Below are 20,585 nucleotides of genomic sequence, written 5' to 3'. Positions count from 1 at the left end.
TTCTGGCTTTTGCTTATTTATTTATTTTTGGGTGGGGAAACATATAAGCAAATGTTGCTGCTCTGTTTTAAGCTGTCTCCTTAAATCTACCTGTGGAGAGGAGTGGAAAAGAGAATGCTGACATCTGCTGGAAATTGGGTGCATTCCAGTGGACCATTGCTCCTGCATAGGTTCAGAACTGTAAACTTAAGTCAGGTAAATGGATGGTGATGAGCAGTGTGTGTGTGTGTGATCTTTCATTGGGCCCAGCAGCCTTCCCCTTTTTTGTCTATCGCACAGAGCTGGACTCACGTTTTCTGGAGAAGAAGGAAGGGGGTCCCTTTATCATCAAGGGGTGCGGGAAGGGCGGGAAGTTGTGCAAACTCAGCAGGACGACTTGTGCAAGAAGCCAAGTCTCAACTTTCCCTCCAGCTCTTAGTGATGTAATTCAATTTAACCCACACCGTCTCGAAGACAAAGAGAAAGGCTACAACCCAAGCATTATCTTCCGCACAATTGTAGGTCTGTAGAGGCTAGTCAAATAATAAACAGGGGACAGCCACTACCTCCACACCCACCCACCCACCCAAGATGAGCCCTCTCCCAGAGGGGAATAGCACATGTGGCTTTGCTCTCCATGTGTTTATGATGTGGAGGATGTATTAAATTTATAGCCTGCCTTGCCTTCAAGGAGCTCAGGGTTTCATGGTTCTCCCTCTCTTGTGTTTTCATCCTTGCAGCAACCCTGTGAAGTGGGCTAGTTAGAGACTGACTGGCCCAAGCTCGCTCGCTCGCGCGCGCTCTCTCTCTCCCTCTCTCTCGATATCACACACACAATATCTTAATATCTGAATTCTGGCAAGCAATGCCTGCTGAAATCGCTTCTGCACAGCTCTCCGAGGTTCAGGGGCTGCCCTGTCACATGGAATCAGAAGTCGGCTACTTTGTGCCAATATCACACCTCACCAGGAAGGCTGTTCTGCTATATCCATGGAGAAACATAGCTGCATTTTGTGGTTGCTAGGCAATAACCAAAAGGTATGGGTAAGGATAAGAAGCAGGATGGGGGAAAGTGGCAAGGAACAAGAAGGCTCACACGGCAGAGGTCTGATGGCTTGGATTTTGCTGCACCAGAGCCTAGCAGGGGCCCCTATCCTGAGCACGTAAACGTCCAGGGTTTGCTAGCAGTCTTTCTGAAAACCTGAACATATCCAAATTTTGAATTGTAGGCTGATTATCGCTCTTGCACCGTATCCTTGTGCATTTAAAGCTGGACCATGCTGCTTCGAAGCAGTATCATTGCCTCTAAACAGCCACGACCCACCCCCCAAAATAAATCCTGGGAAGTATAGTTCTGAGTGTTGCTATTCCTCCCACCAAACAACAATTCCCAGACTGGTGTAATCACCATTCCCTCTTCCCAGGAAACACTAGGTTTTGGTTCAGAGCCCAGCCCTGGCACACGTACAGAACATAAGAGCATTTTCAAGCACGTGCAGAGTGCCATTCTCTTGAGCACAGCAGCATTTATCTCCAACATTTCCCTTTATGAGAGGGAAGCTCTACGTCTTCCTTCTTCAATAGTCACTGGAAATGTTGGGGGTGGGGGGGGCAATGAAGCAAGAGTTTGAGGACTGCTGCTCCTTTTCACTATTCTGCAGTAACGGCATATATTTCCAAGAGGCATCATCTCGCCCCAAATTTGCAGACTCCAAAATACGCAGTTATGTTTGGGGTATTCTGAAGCACCTGCCTATTTTATCCAGGTTCCAACCCATCCTCCAGCTAAATCCCTGTCTAAATGAGTTTGGTTTTTTCCCCCCAAGGAGAAAAGACTCCTGGAAATCAAACCAAATAGATGCGTCTCTGTTCCAAAGAACTTTATGTCTTCTAGCTGCCTATCTTGATTTGGGAAATCTGATTTAAAAATTAGTGACTCCTCCTGCATGTCGAAGCTGTTTGCTGCCATCTGCTGGCAGCAGGGTAGTGTAACCTGGGATTTAAAATGGAACCAGCACAAAAGGGAGTTTCATACTGTCAGGCAAAAATACCTTATTGCATACCCTCCAACATTTCCCTGATGATAATAGGGACGCCCCATTCCATAATGATAACTTTGCTATTTATACCCCACACATCTTGCTGGGTAGTCCCAGCCACTCTGGGCAGCTTCCAGCAGATATAAAAGCAAAATAAAGCGTTAAGACATTAAAAAAACCAAAAACCTTCCCTATACAGGATTGCCTTCAGATGGCTCGGGGGTCGGATAACTCCATACCCTCCAACATTTCTGCAATGAAAGTAGGGGCATCCTAAGGAAAAGTAGGACATTCTGGGATCAAATAAGAATCCAGGATGGCGTCCCTAAACCAGGGATGTCCCAGGAAAATACAAACACTTGGAAGGGTCTGTTGTTGCGCTGGTTGGGTTTAGAAAGTTCCCATGTGCTGTAGGATCTTCTCCATTGCTCAGTTGCCCCCACAGTTTAAGGGTCACTTCTATAGTGCAGGAAGAACATGTGGTTTAATTTGGAGTGTTAATGTGGAACTCCCTTCTCCACATGTGGATCCTTAGGTAGTCCCTGCATACAACTGTTGAGCTGGGGAATTGGAAGAGGGAAGAACATAGCCTGCTGGGTGGAACCCTGTGCTGGGGATCTTGTTTTGGTTTCCGGTTGTTTTTGTGAACGTAAGAGCCCTGCTGGATCAGACGAAAGGTCCAGCATCTTGCTGCCCACTCTTGCCCAACCAGTGGCCTTCAAGGAGTCCACAAGCAGGGCTTGGAAGCAATAGCTGCCTTCTACTGTTCCTCTCCTTTTGGCCTCAAAACGTGAGCCTGTTACTAGTTTAAGCCAATTCATTTATTTCTTTTTGTATTGATTTGCATTTGTATCCCATGGGTGAACTCAATTTTAGAAGAGTTACAGGAAGAAAACAAAACCTGGAGCTCCCATGCAGCCATAATGTACTAGTAGCCGTCTGTGGATCAATTTGTTACCCAGATTGAGAACCTATTGTCACTTCTCTTGTGGCAGTGAGTTCCACCAGTTCATTGGGGGTTAGGCTAGATGACCCAACTCCAGGAGTGGTCACAATATTATTTATTATTATTATTATTATTATTATTATTATTATTATTATAATTGAATTTATATACCGCCCTATACCTGGGGATCTCAGGGCGATTCACAGAATAAAATATATAAAATATATAAAATCACAAAATAGATAACAAAAATAAAAACAACAACCCAATAAAAAACCCCCAAAAGAACCACATTTTAAAAGGGTGTTGGATGTCAATAAGATCAACCAAAGGCCTGGTTAAAAAGGAACGTTTTTGCCTGGTGCCTAAAGGTGCATAGGCAAACTTCCCTGGGGAGAGCATTCCAGAGATGGGGAGCCACTGCAGAGAAGGCCTGTTCTCGTGTTGCCACCTTCCAGACCTATCGAGGAGGAGGCACACGAAGGAGGGCCCCAGAAGATGATCTCGGGGTCTGGGTAAGTTCATATGGAAAGAGGCGGTCCTTGAGGAATCGCGATCCTGAGCCGCATATTGCATTATGTGTATCAGCGCAACAGCTCTAAAGTAGCTTGAGCTAAAGGTTACTGAGTTCCCAACACTGAGCAGAGATTCAAACTACCGGTAGTTGACGTCCCCTGCTCAAAAACCACCACTATCCACTGCATCACCTTGGATTCCCAGCTATGCTGTATGTCATTTCCTTTCCCGAAATCATTCTTTTTAAAACTGTTCGTTCATTAGAAAGGCCTCTTGCCTGACAGAAGTGCTTTGGGCTTTTTTTGTTGTTGCAGCTGCAAAACCTCTGAGTGCTCTCCACATTTTCCATCGATGGGACTTAATGTGCCCGCATTAGTGTCAAGGGGGTGGTATTATTGCTACTGAGCCCAAGGGATAGGAAGTGTTATGAAGCCAAATGAATATTTTAAAACCATTTTACACAAACCCCCCCCCACCAATTATAAAAGAGGCCACCTCTAGCTAAGCACCATCAGCCCCTGCAAGGCTTTTGGGCACAGAAGCCAGTCTTCTGAGTAATTATTTGATGCCCTGATTCAGAAACCTTTGTTGGAATCAGAAATATTTTAACAGAGTAGATCATCTAGTGGCGAGATGGGAGAATGATGGGTACAGCTGCCTGATGTGTGCTTGTTTTCTTCTCAGCATCTTATGGCAGAGTTGCCAGGTTACATACTGAGTCTACAAGTTTGAATTCCTTAGTTAAGTCTCTGCATGCCTCGTCAGAGGTATTCAGTGGAACTGACTCCTGGGAAACGGGCAGAGGATTGCAGCCTCCGTAGCCATTAAATGGCCTGTCCTTTTGACTACACTTTAAAAAAACAAAACCAAAAAACTGCTTTCTCCAAGGAGTTGTATTGTTTGCATCAATCAGAGAAGGGCAGGGAACGGATGAAGGAAGTTGGTGATATTGCAGCTGCTGCAGGTCCAGCTTCTCTGGGAGATGTAGATACGCAGTGTCAGTCTCCGGGATGCAACCTAGCAACCTGATCTAAAAAGGAAGGAAGCGATAGGTGCGCAAAGTATATTGTGAAACCCAACGCATGTTGAGTTAAAAATACACTCTCCGGCAGAGAATATTTCATTCACAGAAAGCTTCCATCAGAAAATGTGGCTGCAGAACTCCTGCAATGAATTTCGAATTAATTTTGATTCTGTGGTTCTAGATGCTCTCCATTGCTAAGGGTTTAATAAAATAAATACAAGGGTATCCTATGAAGGATGGCACTGCAACTTGACTAAGAATCAGAGTTGAAAGGGAACCTGAGAGTCATCTAGTCCAACCCCCAGCAATGCAGGACTCCTGCCCACAGAAGTTACTGGATGGGCTTGAACCACCAGTCTTACAGTTAACAGCCAGACACACGGGCCCATTGCGCTGCAAAATCGAAGTGGATTAGTTCTCTCAGAGGGAGGCAACCCAGCTTACCCAGCCTTCACTTACAAAATGGTCACAGTGAATCGGTGATGTCACTGGAGCTTATATGCTTTGGATGGAAAAAGGGGAGAAAGCCGTTAGCGATCTTCCTCTAATTACATATACAGTACAGCAAGGCAGAATTGTGTGGAGAGAAAAAGCAGCGAGCCAGTGGCTCCGTGTTTGAGGCACATGTGTGCTCACCAAAAACAGGTAGAATTAGCCTGCAGCAGCCTTCTGCCAATAAGTGGAAACAATCTCTGTTCAAAGGGCAGGCAAGAGAGGCTTTCAGTCACCATGGTTATGTACTCCCGCTCTCTGGGGAGAAAGCCAGCGGGAGCATTAATCAGCATTGATCGTGACCAGACTCACAGAGCCCACATGCTCCTTGAGCCGGCAGATCGCAGGTGCTTTTGATCATGGGCCAGAGAAGAGCAGAAAAGGAGCTGGGAATACAGGCCCCTTCAACCCACAGGCAGGCGCTGGCATTTGTCTAACCCCAAAAGAGCAGCAGGGGAACCTGTGGCTCTCCAGTTGTTTAGGGACTACAACTTCTGTCATCCCTATTAGCCATGCTGGCTGGGGTTGATGGGAGCCAGGAGTCCAGCAACTTATCCATTGCTGTGCCCTAACATATTCATAGCGCATGGATTCTAATTCCAGTAGTTGTTGTTGTTGGAATCTGTCTGTCTCGGGAGACAATGGATTAGTGCACCTTTGGGGTTGAAGTCAAAACGCTGGAGAGTTACAGCGCCTGCTGTGGCTTTAGAGACCGATATGGGAGAGACATGTTTTGTTGCAGCTGGGGCAGATGAATACATCCAGTTGTGCTGCTGCAGATGCACCATGGTATTTCTTCTCACCGCGCTCCTCCCAGTGGTCATTCCTCCTCTGGTCACTGCTATAGATGCACAACACGACTGTCTGTCTCCAAACACTGTGATCATCTTCCAGGGATTCTCACATGGCAAGTTTAAAATTGCCAGGCTTCGTGTCACATTTGCAGACATCTTTGAGTGGCAGAGTTTGTCTGGTTTCTGAAGCCTATTCCCTGTAGAGCACATCCTTGGAGATCCTACCATCTTCCATTCTGTGGACAATGACCAAGCCAGCTAAAACAGAAGTGCAAACATGCTGGGCATCTGTGATTCCTGAACTGCAAGAACTAGATGAGTCTCAGAGTGCTTTTGCAGCTCTACAATTTTATGATTCTATGATTATTTTTAAAGTAAAGCAAAGCAAGCCACCATCATGCTCAAGCTCATCTGGTCTGCATATGGTCAGGGCTTGGGGAAACACACACGGGCCACTTTGGGATCCATGACACAAGAAAGGTAAATAGATAAGAAAATGCATGCACACATAATGCAATCTACCACAATTAACTTTGACCCTGAGAAGAAAAGCTAAGCCTACAGTCTCATGCACACTTACTTCTGAACAAAAAAGGCATAGGCTACAGCTGTAAAGATATGCTTGCAACCTGAGCCTATGTTTTTTGTTTTACTCAGAAGTAAGTGCCACTGAGTTCAATGGGTTTGAGATCTCGTAAGGATTGCAAAGGATTGCAGTCAAAATATGTGCTAGATATAAATGATTGGTAACAGCTGTGTTTATCCTATGGGGGGGAGGGGGCATTATAAGGATGTGTTTTCAAAGATTACATTTTTTGTTAGGCCTTATCTGAACTCTGTCCAGATAACTATGCTAAACTGTTTTGTTTTGCACAGGTAATTCCTGACTCTGATCCTCCTTGGACCTGCTGGGGATGTAAGTGGCTCAGGCTCAGCCACACCCTGCCACAGATCATGACCTGGGGCTGACCCCTTCCCACATCTACATTCACTAAATTATACCGAACAGAAGAGGACAAGCCTTCCTCTTAATATATCCCCTTTCAGTTAAAAAGAAGGGAGGCCACGAAACAGGGTCAGGTCAGGCTCCCTAAATTTGTTCCCCCTGCATAAGGACACGGACCGCTATATATCCGCTGCAAAATCCTCCCTTCAGATTTGTGCTGCGTTGGGATAAGTTGCAAAGAGGAACAGGCTGAGCTGCTACTGTGCAGAGGTAAACAAGGAGGTAAACTCAGCAATTCACACCATTAGGCAGAGGTGTCTGTGGCTGATGTCGGCTGGCAAGATAACCAGCTTCACTCTACAGCCCACTGGAGTTGGCAGCAAATCCCACTGGCTTTAATAGCTCTGAATGTAACACCTCTGGCACAAGCGCCTACTAAAATCAGTCCCTGATGACAGCTTCCTTTCCTTGCTCCAACATTAGTAGGGGATTGCCTCTCTCTGACGATCACGTTGCCTTTGATGAATTAGCTCTCTGCTGCTGGGCTTCTGCGACATTTGGAGAGGAACCGGGAAATATATTCCAAAGCAGCATGTGGGAGCCTCTTTGCCCATGCTCTGACGTGGTTTCGTTTCTTTTTCCTAAAAGTTAAAGTTCTATTAAATATGGAATAGTGCCTATGCCTTCGGTCCCATATGCAAATCAGTTCTTCCGGGACGTTATAGAAAAGAGATAATTAATGAGGATATTTTCTCTCCTGCCTACCTATGACTGCAGCACGCAGACCCTGGTGAGAGAGAGAAAAAGGAACTCATGGGAACCAGTCACAGGTTCCGGAGGGTTGGCAATTCATGGCGCCTCTTCAAGAACGATGTGGTAACCCAAAAGCAAGCTTTTTCCCTGGAAACCTCAGTGTTGTGGAAGGCCCTCCCTGCTGAAATGGGAGAGGTCCATCCACATTCCCATTCCCTGTTTAGTTTATTTTTTGAGACGGAGGATGGATACTGAACAATTTAAACCAAAGCCTTTCAGAAGATCATCTCAACTCTCCTGTTCCCCCTCACAAAAAATAACAAAAAGTAAAAAGTACTGCTTCCTCTCTGTAGTTATGGAAATCCCACATACTCACCCTGTCCTGTGGGAGTACTTATTGAGCATATATTAGCTGCTGCAGTGACATATTTTGCCAGCCTGGCTTTATGGCTCGCATATCAAAGGAGCGCATGCTTGAGAATCAGTCTTTTGCCTGCGTTCTGACTAGGCCTAGCATACAGTTTCCCCTGAGCAGGCCTTTCCAGGAAAGGGTTTCATATTGGCTGTTTGCCTGTCCTCCTATCTCCCCCTTTTTTAAATGTTAAACCAGGCAGAGATGAAGCTGTCTAGCTTGGTTTCATGACACCATTCATAACCCAGCTCTGATGGGCTTTTCAGAATCGGAGAGGTGATTTGGCTCCCATCTTTCTATCCCTCCCTCTCTCCTTTTGCCCCACTGCTAGACTTAGTCATAGCTTCTCTGAAATTATTGCAAACTTTGGGCTCCTTTGTCATGGAAGTGTTTGGGCTTCAGATATGTTGCTTTATGAGGAATCTGTGACTCTCTAGACTCAGGTTGCTAGACAACAAATCCACCACACCTGCACGTTATCTATGCTGGCATCTCCCAGTGGTGCAGCTGGATTATTTTAGATCCTGGACTTAAACGGACATATGGGGACCTGCCTTAGACAGCCATGTTGTGAAGCACACAAGTAACATTTCTTTATTTCATACACCCACACCCACACCCATTCCATTATTTACAGTGAAAACTGTCCCCACGTTTCTGATACATTAGAGCAAATATTCCCCACCAACAAATGGTCAACCCTGATTATTATTATTTTTTAAAAAGGAAGATATACTCTTAGCATGCACAGTTTCCCCTTTAAAAAACTCACTTAAACGGCTGCACCATCTTCATTACAGGGAAAAAAAGTAGTCCTGGCTTCTACTGACCTGATGTTAAACACATTTACTTGATAACAAACTCCATTTTATTGTAGAGAAGGATAACATGTTTTTGCAATTTAAATTTAAAAAAACCCTCATGAAATTTCATCAACATTTTACTGCGGATTTTCCCCAATATACACATTTTTAGGTGTGGTTTTGACTAATTTACACATTTTGCAAGCAATTTCCTCTAATTGAATGCATTTTTTTGAATGTTCATTTCACTGAGGCATGTATTTTTTGCACACTTTTCCCCTAATATATATGCAATTTTGCACATGTTGTTTGGTTGGACAACTGTGCCACAAAATTTGAGGAAATGTAAGTTTCAAAGAATAATTGTGTTTTAGTTTGTGGATTGGATTGAGAAGTGCAAATTAAGTAGTTTCTCCTTAAAATGCAAACAAAACCCAAATTTATCCTCCATCCCTGAGGACATATCCATTGCTCTATAAGATTCCCCCCTAATATTCTTCAGTTTTGGTCACTCTCTGTTTTTGCAAAATGAGTTACAACTTTCTTCATCTCATCTACCTGTCCAGCAGCTGGTCTTGGACTCCTTAATTTTAGCTCATCATGTGGAGAGAGTGGATTCTTAAACCCATGTTTTTTCCATTCATCATGCTGAGAAATCTCTCTCAAAAGATTAATCTTTGGATGAAGTTGGACTTTAATTTAATCTGCTTGATGGCTTTGGGTGAGTGGAGAGGAGGGCAGGCATGGCAAACAAGGCAATATTCAGGAAGCTCTGCCAGATCTTGAATGCTTTCAAAACTGCATTATAAAAATGAAAACTCTCTTAGGGCCATTTTCCTGCGGTTGTTGTCTCTTCCTTTTATATGTTGTGGAAATTTAACTGGGCCAGGCTGGCTCATACTTCAAAATAAAATGCTGGTGAAATTCCAGTTACACAATTTCTCTTGTATCCCATCTGTTAAAGGGGACTCTTCTCTAGTTTCCAGTTTCAATTTTATACCCATCACTCGGGTTGTCTTTTCAATATTATTTCCAGGAACTTTTCCCTATCTGTGCAGAAAACTGGTTGCTACCCAACCAGAGTTGCACTGAAAGCTCTTCCCTATAGAAATTCAGTTTTGTCCTGAGAGACAACTCTTAGAGACTATCACCACCAACAGAGCTGGTGAAATTCAGAAGAAGAGGTGGGCCGATCCAAGAATACACCTGGTAAAGAGCTTCCTGTGTCAATAAGGGGCGGCGGGAGAAAGACTCAAACCCGCAGTGTCGCACATGCTTGAAAGGTATGAGTCAATCCACAGAGCATGTTTCAGATGCAGCAATGTCTATGTTCCTGAAGCCTCTACAATATACCACAAGGATCACAGACAAAGCAACAATCGAGAGCCCAGTGTTCACAAGCTGAATGGGAAGAAACCAGGGGAGAGGGGTCATTTTCTATCTCAAGGGCCGCATTCTCTAATGGGTAATACTCTGAGGGCCACATGCCAGTGATGGGGGAGACCAGAAGCAAAAGCAAAAAGAGTAACAGATGTGGTTCTTACCTTTGTACAGTAGGTTATATTTGAGCCATGCAAAAGTCAGAGGTTTCTTCCCTATTACACTGGCAACCAATGAAAACCATTTGTTTTGTTTTGTTTTGTTTGACCTGGTCCTGCTTCTTCTCTGTATCTAAGATGATGATGGTGATGATGATTCCAAATTATTACAAATCAAACCAAATTACTTTAATTTAATACAATTTCTTAAAATCAGGTTTCCTGCTCCCGTTGCAATCCTATGTCCAAGATAGTTCCCCATAGCTGCTTCCTTTCTTATTTAGTCTCCAGTTGACATCCTTCACTTGCCATTAAGCCATTCTTCCAGCTGTCTGCTTTTTCATCTAACAAACACCTACCATGGTTTCATCTTATACGTATATACAGTGGTACCTCGGGTTAAGAACTTAATTCATTCTGGAGGTCCATTCTTAACCTGAAACTGTTCTTAACCTGAAGCACCACTTTAGCTAATGGGGCCTCCCGCTGTCGCCACGCCAGTGCAGCGCGATTTCTGTTCTCATCCTGAAGCAAAGTTCTTAACCCGAGGTACTATTTCTGGGTTAGCGGATTCTGTAACCTGAGGCATCTGTAAAAGTGTCTGTAACCCGAGGTACCACTGTAATCCATTTCATGTGTGTAGTTCTTCATCTAGTGTTAAGCAGGGGTCAGCAAACTTTTTCAGCAGGGGGCTGGTCCACTGTCCCTCAGACTTTGTGGGGACAGGACTATATTTGGGGGGGGGGAGAAATGAACGAATTCCTATACCCCACAAATAACCCAGAGATGCATTTTAAATAAAAGGACACATTCTACTCATGTGAAAACACGCTGATTCCAGGACCGTTCGTGGGCCAGGTTGAGAAGGTGATTGGGCCAGATCTGGGCCCCAGGCCTTAGTTTGCCTACCCATGGAGAAGGGCATAGGAGAAGGGCTGGTAAGAAGCAATCCCAGCACCCAACGTGGGATGGTACAAAGTTTGAAAATAAGGATTTCAACCACAAAGGCAGCTGTGCTTCTTTAAAGCCTAACCAGACATGTAATTTTATTATGTACATGGATTTTATCATCATTTCTATCATTTTGTTGCGCCTGCTGTTTAAAGGTCTGCTTTTATTGCTATTTTTAATGATATTTTTGGTACCATTTAATGTATACCACTTAGAGATTTTATAAATGAAATGCTATAGAAGTCTTGTTATAATGATGATGATGATGATGATGCAGCAACGCCTAGATCTCAGCATTCCACAAGTAGCTTCATATGAAACAGAAGTAGAAAGAATTCCTCTTTCTATCTTTGTGGGGCGGGGGAGCGGTTTATGTATGCAGCATCTCCACTCTCTGGGGGAAACAGCAACTTCAAAACTGCAGCTGCCCTAAAGAATAAATGCTGGGAAACAGCATAAAAGCCAAGATACAGACTGTAATTAATTGGTCTGCTTTTTAGATGCAAATAAATAACCATGAGTATGAGTCAAGGGGAAATAAACTGCTTGATAGCAGCACTGGACTCCCACAAGCTCAGGCGGGGGAGAAAAATCTTGCTTTTATTTGTGGTAGTTATCTAGGGTTGTCTGTAACAGCTGAGTGGCAAGGAGAAATGCCAGGGGGCAGATCACTTCATCAAGACGTCCTCATACTGGGAAAAGCTGCACCCTGTTTTTTTTTTTGGGGGGGGTGGCCATCATGCAGCTTTTATAGGCATAGATAATCTAAATACTAAAGTGCCAAAGGCCTCCTTCCTTGCCTTTTTATTAGGAGGCATATTGCTGCTAATGAAAGAGAGGGGTCTCCATTTCAGCATGATGGGATTCAAATTCCTAAATCAGTGGAAAGGGGAATCTCCAGCCCTAATTAATTTTTCCAGGTCTCCCCATGTGGCCCACAAGGGCATTTTGGCCAAGCCATGCCCACAGCTTACAGATGACATCACATATAATATCAAGGGGGGGGGGGAGTAAAGACACCGCTGGGACCAATCACCAGCCCCTCCAAAACCCTATGCCATGCACAACACTTTGCAAGCAGCAACCTTTTTGTGTCAGGCCATGGGCTTCTCCACTAAAACCTCGTTTCCACCTGTTCCCAAGCTGTACATACTCAAAGACACATTTTCCCACTCCTCTTGCCGCCCCGCCTGTTTTCTGTCTCTCTTTACTTTCTGCCATAAGTAGTGCTGGGATAGCTCCATTGGTAGAGATGAACCCACAACTTCATCTCAGGGTTGTGGGTTCAAGCCCCACATTGGGCGAAAGATTCCTGCATTGCAGGGGGTTGGACTAGATGACCCTCATGGCCCCTCCCAACTTTACAGTTCTATGATCTATGCAGGAGTGGGAAGAAGGTAGATCTGTACCTAACGGTAGAGACGTGGACAATTTGCAGAAGATTGGCGGAGAATTCTGACTCCCAATTGTTTGACAACAGCAGCAATAAAATGACTCCTGAATTTTACTGCTGAAAGGAAGAACTTTGGAATAAATCCAGGAGTTGTGTGTGTGTGTGTGTGTGTGTGTGTGTGTGTGTAGAAGAACTCCATTCAGTTCTGCTACTCAAACTTGGGCTCAACATTCTTTTCCAATTCCTCAACATTCTATTCCTGGGCTCAACATTCTTTAATTCTAAGTGTATGTCTTTGGCTCCAAGCTTTTGTCTGAGGATCTTGGGGTTCTGCTGGATCCTGCAGAAAGTAGGTATTGCAAGACTCAAGTCTATCCACACCTGATCTCTGGGATAATGAGATTGTAAGTTCCTTGAGGGCAGGGTCCCATCTTGTTTTTGCCCATGCAGTTCTGTAAAGTGGAGAGTGTGCCCTGAGAGTGCAGCGCTGTATAACTCAAAGGAGAAGGAGGAAGACAGGGAAATTCAAGTTCATAGTCAATGTGGGACAGAAGGGAGATTGGGATTTCCCACTAGTAGTATATCATTGATGGAGATGTGGCAAGGGAAATGGAGCTGTCTCACTAGTGGCAAGTCATTGACAAAATAAAATGAATGAATGAATGAATGAGTGAGTGAATGGTGGTCAGCTATCCAAATGGGATTTATCAATATTTTAAACACAAACACTCTCCATGCATCACTAAGACTCCACCACAGAAGTCTGTTGTTATTTATCGCGTGTGGGCACGTTTGTGTTTAAAGCTTTGCTAATGCTAAGAAGGTGCCCGATTTCTTCCCCCACCGTCCACCATTGGCGAATGTGCAGCTGCGCTTGCAAGGACTCAGGGCAGCACGTATCGCATGGAAGTGCTTTTAAATGTGTGTGCCTTTACCTAAAAGTTGCAGGTGGTGGGAGAGCTCTGAAACAAAGAGGTTGCTCTCCCCCACCCCTTTCCTTTCTTTCCGGCCGTGACTCTAAATATCTTTAACGACAAAGCGGAAATTCAACAGGTGCAGCACAAGAGATGCCGCACGGAAAAACAGCGGAGGGGGAGGAGGGGGGCTGTCACCTGTGTGGAGGTGCTAGATTAATGATTTTCACTCGGAGCAGCCCTGGAGATCTTAAGAGCAATTCCTTTCCATTGCAAAGAGCGTGCTGGTGGTGGTGCTTGTTTATTTCCCTGAAAAACAGCCAGCCCCCGAAAACTCCTCGGCCAAAAAAGAGACAAAAACAAGCCCCCACCCGCCCAACAAACTGGGGCGCGCTCTTTCTCTTTCGATGGAAAGGGAAAGCCGCCTCCTCCCCCGCGCTGGGCGCCTTTCAGCCATTGTCCTCCACGTTCCACGGTGACGCTTGCCTGGGGATGCTCCGCGCAGCTGGAACGTGAGAGTGGCCGGGCGGGGAAAGAAGCGGGCTGCTGATTCTGGAGAAGGGTTATTAGGCTGAGCAAGCGCCACCGGGGCGACGCTTTGCTGCCTCCGCCGCCATCGAGGGCGGACTCAGCTGGGGAGCTCCAGGGCAGCCAGCAGCACTAGGGGAGAGGCAGGCCGCCTGGTTCCCTGGGCGCGATGGCGCCGCCCTGCCTGGGCTACTCCGCAGGGGCGCAGGGGAGCGCGTTTTCCGGGAGTGCCTCCCCTGGTGACGCCCGGCAGGCAGCGAGAGAGGCTGGCCGCCCAGGCTTCTGGAAGAGCCAGAGACCCAGGTAAAGAGAGCACCGAGAGGGTGGAGGGGGGTCCTCACTTTGAGGAGGGGGAGGTGTGTGTGTGTGTGTGTGTGTGTGTGTGTGTGTGTGATGTCGTCGGTGTATGACAAAATCTGCGTCTCTTGACAGTCCTGGGGAGCTTTGCTCCTCTGTGTTTGTGTGTTTGCGTGTTGCTGGGCTTCCTGCTCGGACGCTGCCTCGCCCCTGTGGGCTACTGAGCTGCCAGGAGGCCTGGCCTGCTCGTTGGCTGCCTGGGGGCTGGGAGAGAGAGCCCTCTGTGGGGTATTCTTCCCTCCTGGCTGGTGGAGAGGGAGTGCTTTCTGGAAGGCATCCGCGCCTGTTTGGTTTCCCCAAATCTGAGTCCCACCGTGACGCTTCTATCTTGGCTGATCGTGCCGAGACTTGCCTTCCCATCGTAGTGGGGTCATCATCCACCCTCCCCTCCTACCCCCTTGGGATAGGGTCTGGGGCTGCCGCATGGCAACGTCCCCGCTTTGGGGGATTCTCACCGCTGCGATATAAAGTGTGCGGGAATATGTGTGTGCTTAGGCGGAGCAGCGGCCCTGCGCAACAGTTGCTTGGAAGAAAAGCCTCCATTCCAATGAAACTTGAGAGGTTTAAAGAGTGGGGGCGTTCCTTGCAGATGCTGTGAACCTGCTTGCAACAGGACAACGAAGTGAGGTAGGTTGCTGTTACTCCTGTTCCTTCAGCTGGAGGAACAGAGAGAGAGAGAGAGAGAGAGAGAGAGAGAGAGAGAGAGAGAGAGAGATTGCGGGGAGGGATCATAGCTCAGGACTAGAGTACATGAATTGCATGCACAATGTCCCTTGTTCAGTCCTAGATGTCTCCAGTTATCAGGATCAGATGGCAAGTGATGGAGAAGACCTCTGCCTTAGGTTCTGGACAAATATACTAGCTAGTATTAGGCAACTTCCTAGGTTTCTAGAGAGTGCTGTCCAACATGCTATTGGCTATTGTTATTGGGACTACTAAATTAGGGCTGTGCTCCTACTCTTGTTTATGGTGTGCACTTACTGTGTTTGGAGTGCTGAGTTTTTAATCTGTTTTCAGGCAACATTCTCCAAAATGCATATATGTACTTTGTTGCAAGATGCTACTGTTTGATGCTTGTTGTTCTTCAAACTCCTTAAGCCACCAGTTCCTTATTCTCTCTAGCCAAGGTGTGAACACTGTTACATACAGGGAAAGACATCCACACCCACTTCCACACTTCCTGGGTGTGTACACAAACAGAAATGAATTTAAGCCCTGCTGATGTGAGCAGAAGAAGGGTGGGGAAGTGTGAAGCACACCAAAGCAGCAGCAACTTGACTGCACCCTAGGATTTGAGTTCTGGTCTTACAGATCCAAGTCCGAAATCTTCTGTCTCTGTTGGGCTTGCTTAATGGCAGACATAGATCTTCCCAATGGGCAGCTGCTAGAGCTTGGGGAGGAAGTCGGCCAGGGGGGGGAATATCGGGGGCAGAGCAGCACTGGAAATTGCCTTTTTATGATCAGCACATGGGTTCCAAACTAACTCCAAGCTCCAGGAGATACTTGAGCAGGTTGGACTCCTCCTACCCCTTTGAAGGTTGTGTGGTCAACAGATGAAATGCTTTCAGAATGTGGATGTTGCGATGGCAAACATCACCTGCTGAATTTCCTTCTGTCCGGCTGTTAAAGGCACAGGGGCCCTATCACAGAAACAGCTGGCACACCTGCACCCTGCTCCCTGTTCTGTTCCATTTTAGCATTCTTGCTTTCTAAAACCCTGTTTCTTCTTATCACCTGGCAAAAGTGCTTCAGATTCTTTCAATGCTAGTGTTTTCAAAAAGCCTTGGCTGTCCTCCGTGCTGTTTGAGGAAACAACACAGAGGAGGAGACAAAAATGAACTTGGTGAGGGGCTTTTGCAGATTTAAACTTGAACTATGTGGTGTTTGGTTATTCAGTAATCCCTAGCCTTGTTAATAGTGAAATTTTTATTTTACTTTTATTTATTTGATTTATATAGTACCCTTCATTTGAAGATCACAGTACACCAATAATACATGCTTTAGTACAATTTTATTAAAGAGATGTTAATTCTGCCGCTAAAACAACTGCACAAGTAATAAATGAATTAATTGAAAAACATTCTGATAACTTTACCTTCAGAATTTTCTCACTGGAAAGGAACCAAAAGATGATTCACCCTGAAGGCTTGAAAATCTGCGACTTCTTTGCTTGGATTTTTGGCTAGTAGAATCAGGACTGAAGGGAAAACCCCAGATGCCTAAACTTCCTGAAGTAGAAATATTTTCCCCAACCCGAGCAACAGTTTGATTCTGTCATCTTGGCAAACAGCGTAGCCAATATCTCCTGTGCAAAAAGTATTTTGATCAGTCTATTGTTGTTGTTGTTTTAAAAATGAGGTGTTTGTGTTATTCACATATTGATAAAAGTGCTGTGGGTGCCAGCACAGCACAAAATGGCTGTCATGGGGAGCAGAGAGAGAGAGAGAGAGAGGTGCTGCTCCTCTGTACTAGTGAAAACTGTCATAAAAAGACCTGGTTCCGATACTCTTGAGACAACCCAATCCTGTGTGTACTTATTCAAAAGCAAGCCCCACTGAATTCAGCAGTGTTTATCCACAAATTATGCGTAACACCATGGCTTATGGCAGGTCTGCAGGATGCTGAGAATATTGGCTGGGCTGAATGGAATGTTTCCATGAACGTCTCGTCTAGACCTTGAGGAAACTGATAGCCTAGGTGTGGGGAACCCGTAGCCCTTCAGATACTTTAGACTCCAACTCCCATCAGCTCTGGCCAGTGTGGCCAATGGTCAGGGATGATGGGAGTTGTAGTCCAGCATCATCTGGAGAGACCCAGTTCCCTGACCCCTGTGATAGTGGATTAGTCTGCAATCCTAACCCTACTTGTCTGGGAGCAACCTCACTGAATTCAACAGGACTTACTTCTGAATGGACATGGTTAGGATTGCACGGTTATTCCAGTAGTCCCAGAATTCCTTGTAATTAGTTAAAATGAATGTCAACAAGATGAGGTGCGACTGCTTGCAATTCATTTTTATTTTTTTTAGTGATTTTACATCCCATGCTGCTGAGAATCCTGGGGCATATTCCCAACTTAAGTACTTACAGCACAGGAAATTTGTGATCCTTGGTATACATGCATGGATGTACTGCAGAGGGAAGGTGAAATAATAGTTAAAATTCCACGGTCTTCCTTTCTGGCCATGCAGGTGGTACACAGCAGGCTTGTGCTGGTGTTGCCTTTCTTTGACAGGGTTGGTGGGTCAAACCTACAAGGGGGCTGTCCTGCCTGCCTGTTGGCAGCTGTGATTACACCAGGAGGCAGCATGCTGGGCTTGTCTGTATTCATTTGCATCGGTCCTTCTGAGTAATGCAGCTGGATTGCTGAGCCTGTTGCTTCTTGAGAGCCAGTGTGGGCGTGTGCAGAAAACAGGAGAAATGGAAACGACAAACCCCTGGGATTCGCAGCCAACAACATCCCCCACCACAGCAGAAAATGAAAACAGCTGTGTGCTGAGGCTAGCTTAATGGGGAAGGGCGATCCTGAAGGTTTTGCACCAGCTGCAGGGCGTTCTGTTGCTTGGGGACTGAAGAGCATTAATGAGGAGGGCCGATTGATCTCCACTCGCATAGGCAATTATAACCTTATTTCGCCTTACAGCTGCAGGCGGATCAGCTAATAGGAGGGCTGCCTGTGGAAAGTGTGAGGTTGACTTGGCTCTGCTGCTTCCTTGAAATGTGGAGGGTTTGGGAGGGGGCGTTGTTGAATTCAGCAAAGGTTGTGGAATCTCTTGTTATGCTTAAGTTTCTGCCTTCCCTCTTCTCTCTCTCTCCAGACCTGCTCCCCAAGGGGCTATGTAAACACACAGAACTCCTCCTTGGTTTCCAGCCAAGCGAGCAATATGCCCGAACAAAGTAATGATTACCGAGTGGTCGTGTTTGGAGCTGCAGGTGTTGGCAAGAGTTCTCTGGTTCTCCGCTTTGTGAGGGGAACCTTCCGGGAGACGTACATTCCCACCGTCGAGGACACCTACCGCCAGGTGATCAGCTGCGACAAGAGCATCTGCACCCTTCAGATCACAGATACCACCGGGAGCCACCAGTTCCCTGCCATGCAGAGACTGTCCATCTCCAAAGGCCATGCCTTCATGTTGGTCTACTCCGTGACCAGCCGGCAGTCCATCGAAGAGCTTCAGCCCATCTACGAGCAGATCTGCCAGATCAAAGGAGACATCCAGAAGGTCCCGATCATGTTGGTGGGGAACAAGAGCGATGACTCGCAGAGGGAAGTGCAGGCCAGTGAAGGGGAGGTCCTGGCCACCAAGTGGAAGTGCTCCTTCATGGAGACGTCGGCCAAAATGAACTACAACGTGCAGGAGCTTTTCCAGGAGCTCTTGAATTTGGAGAAGAGGAGAAGCGTCAGCCTCCAGGTGGACGGTAAGAAATCCAAGCAGCAGCGCAAGAAGGATAAACTGAAAGGCAAATGCTCAGTCATGTGAGATGCCTGGGTTCTGCGCCGCCTTTGCGGTTGAAACAGGACCTCTTCTTGCATTGAAAACTGTCTTGCCTGTCCTGGGGTGTGCCTGGAGTAGCGATTTCCCGAGGAGCTGACCCAGTATGTTTTTGCTTTATAGTCTAAATTTCGTTTAGGCTGTTTGAATATTCCCTTGATGGAAGCTGGGGTTTGCATGTTTGTTCTGCACTAGCAGGCTTTTCCAAAACAGCCGCCGCCGCTCTCCATGCCCTCCTGTCCCTGCAGCAACCAGTATTAGCCATTTATGTCACAGGACAAGCTGCTAGGGTCACGTGCGTTGAGGAAAAGCAACAGAGGGTACTCTTGTCCTGCATTTTGCCACTGCTTCTGAAACCATCTCCAAGTTATCATAGCCTCTCCCCTCCTGCCCTTATGCAAATGCTCAAGGAACCAAGCAATTCTCAGTAGGGCTCCGGTCAGTAAGCCAGAAACAAACAAAAACAGTACTGTGTCTGATATTTTGTATATACTTCAAGGGGATCTCTTCAGATGGATGCATCACCAGGGTAAAATTGAATGCTGATTGCGGTAAATGATGACTTTTGATCATTTACCGTAGAATCTGCACGCTTGTAGGGAAGGAGGAGCTGCATTCCTCACCAAAGAAGTGCTTGTTGTTTCCTATTACATGTTAAAACTTCATTTGTGGTGTTTGTATATTGGCAAGGATTTTATGTGAACGATTAAAGTGATTTGAGTACCTAGTGTGCATCTGTTGACTTCTTAACCATAAGCAGATCCAAGGTTGTCTTCCCCTAAAAGATAGAATCTGTGGTCAAAAATACTCACTGTGCTTTTCAAATTGAGGATGGCCAAGAGGTGAACTTTGGTGTACCTTGGGCAGGGATGGGGAAGGTGTGTTCCTCTAGGCATGGACTCCAACTCTCAACAGCCTCGGCCTCCATGACCCACCAAGCAGTATCTGGAAGGCTACAGATCCACCATACCTGGTCTTGAGTCATGCTGCACATTAAACATTCTCCATTTTGCTACAACTGGCTGCAAACGTATTCCACTGTCGTCGTCTTCTTCTTCTTCTTTGGCGACCACTCATAGCCAAGTAAGATTAATGGAGCAATGGCTAAGTTGTAGAACAAAGATGTGGCTCAGAGAAGCTTCCACACAAGACGTTTAAGGTGGGATGGCTGTGCCTCCTTTGCTCACATTTTACAAGGCGCCTATTTTGCGCTGTCCATTTGTAATCATCCTTTGTTTCCCCAAGTGTTCAAAGGTGGTGGATGGTTGGTTGGTGGTGGGAGGCTAACACCCAGAGCAGGGCATCTCCTAAGAAGTCTAATAAGCAAGAGGGTTCGTTGGTGTTTAGCAGCTCAAGTCTGTCCAGCCATCTGATGAGATGGACAGTTCATTTCTGGTATTGTTGAGGCTCCTTATTGTTACTAACATTCTGCCATACAGTTATAATAAATCCATCAGAACTGGTAAATGCATAATAACTGATAACAAACAAACGGAATGGAAAACCACAATAAAACTTTTTATACGTCACAGTTGACGTTTCGGCTTCTAGTTATCATTTTAAATATTTCATTCATTGCAGCAGACCTGCTGCAGTTAGACCTTCAAATATATCTGAATGGCAAAGATTCCATATTAAAAGGACATTTAGTTTGAACATATGTGAATAGGGCAGTGCGGGGGGGGGGTCATCTATGCAAGCCCGCAGC

General features: G+C 46.0%; 1 protein-coding gene across 4 annotated transcripts; it reads left to right on the top strand.

Annotated features, from left to right (window-relative positions):
• The first annotated feature begins 13,849 nt into the window (after positions 1-13,849).
• DIRAS3 (DIRAS family GTPase 3) lies at positions 13,850-19,600 on the top strand. Of its 4 annotated transcripts, none has more exons than XM_081010862.1 (2): positions 13,850-14,331; positions 18,203-19,600. In XM_081010862.1, the coding sequence occupies exon 2, from the start codon at positions 18,269-18,271 to the stop codon at positions 18,863-18,865; it is 597 nt and encodes a 198-aa protein (XP_080866988.1). In that variant the 5' UTR covers positions 13,850-14,331; positions 18,203-18,268; the 3' UTR covers positions 18,866-19,600. The 4 variants fall into 4 exon arrangements, with proteins under 4 accessions (XP_080866988.1, XP_080866989.1, XP_080866991.1 ...); XM_081010863.1 differs by lacking the exon at positions 13,850-14,331 and adding an exon at positions 14,480-15,012; XM_081010865.1 differs by lacking the exon at positions 13,850-14,331 and adding an exon at positions 16,510-16,701.
• The last annotated feature ends 985 nt before the right edge of the window (positions 19,601-20,585 follow it).

The sequence above is a fragment of the Podarcis pityusensis genome, assembly GCF_964106645.2.
Source record: "Podarcis pityusensis genome assembly, chromosome: 6".
Taxonomy (NCBI): Eukaryota; Metazoa; Chordata; class Lepidosauria; order Squamata; family Lacertidae; genus Podarcis; species Podarcis pityusensis.
Note: the sequence above shows the minus strand (reverse complement) of the source record. Positions and strands in the feature narration are given on the sequence as shown.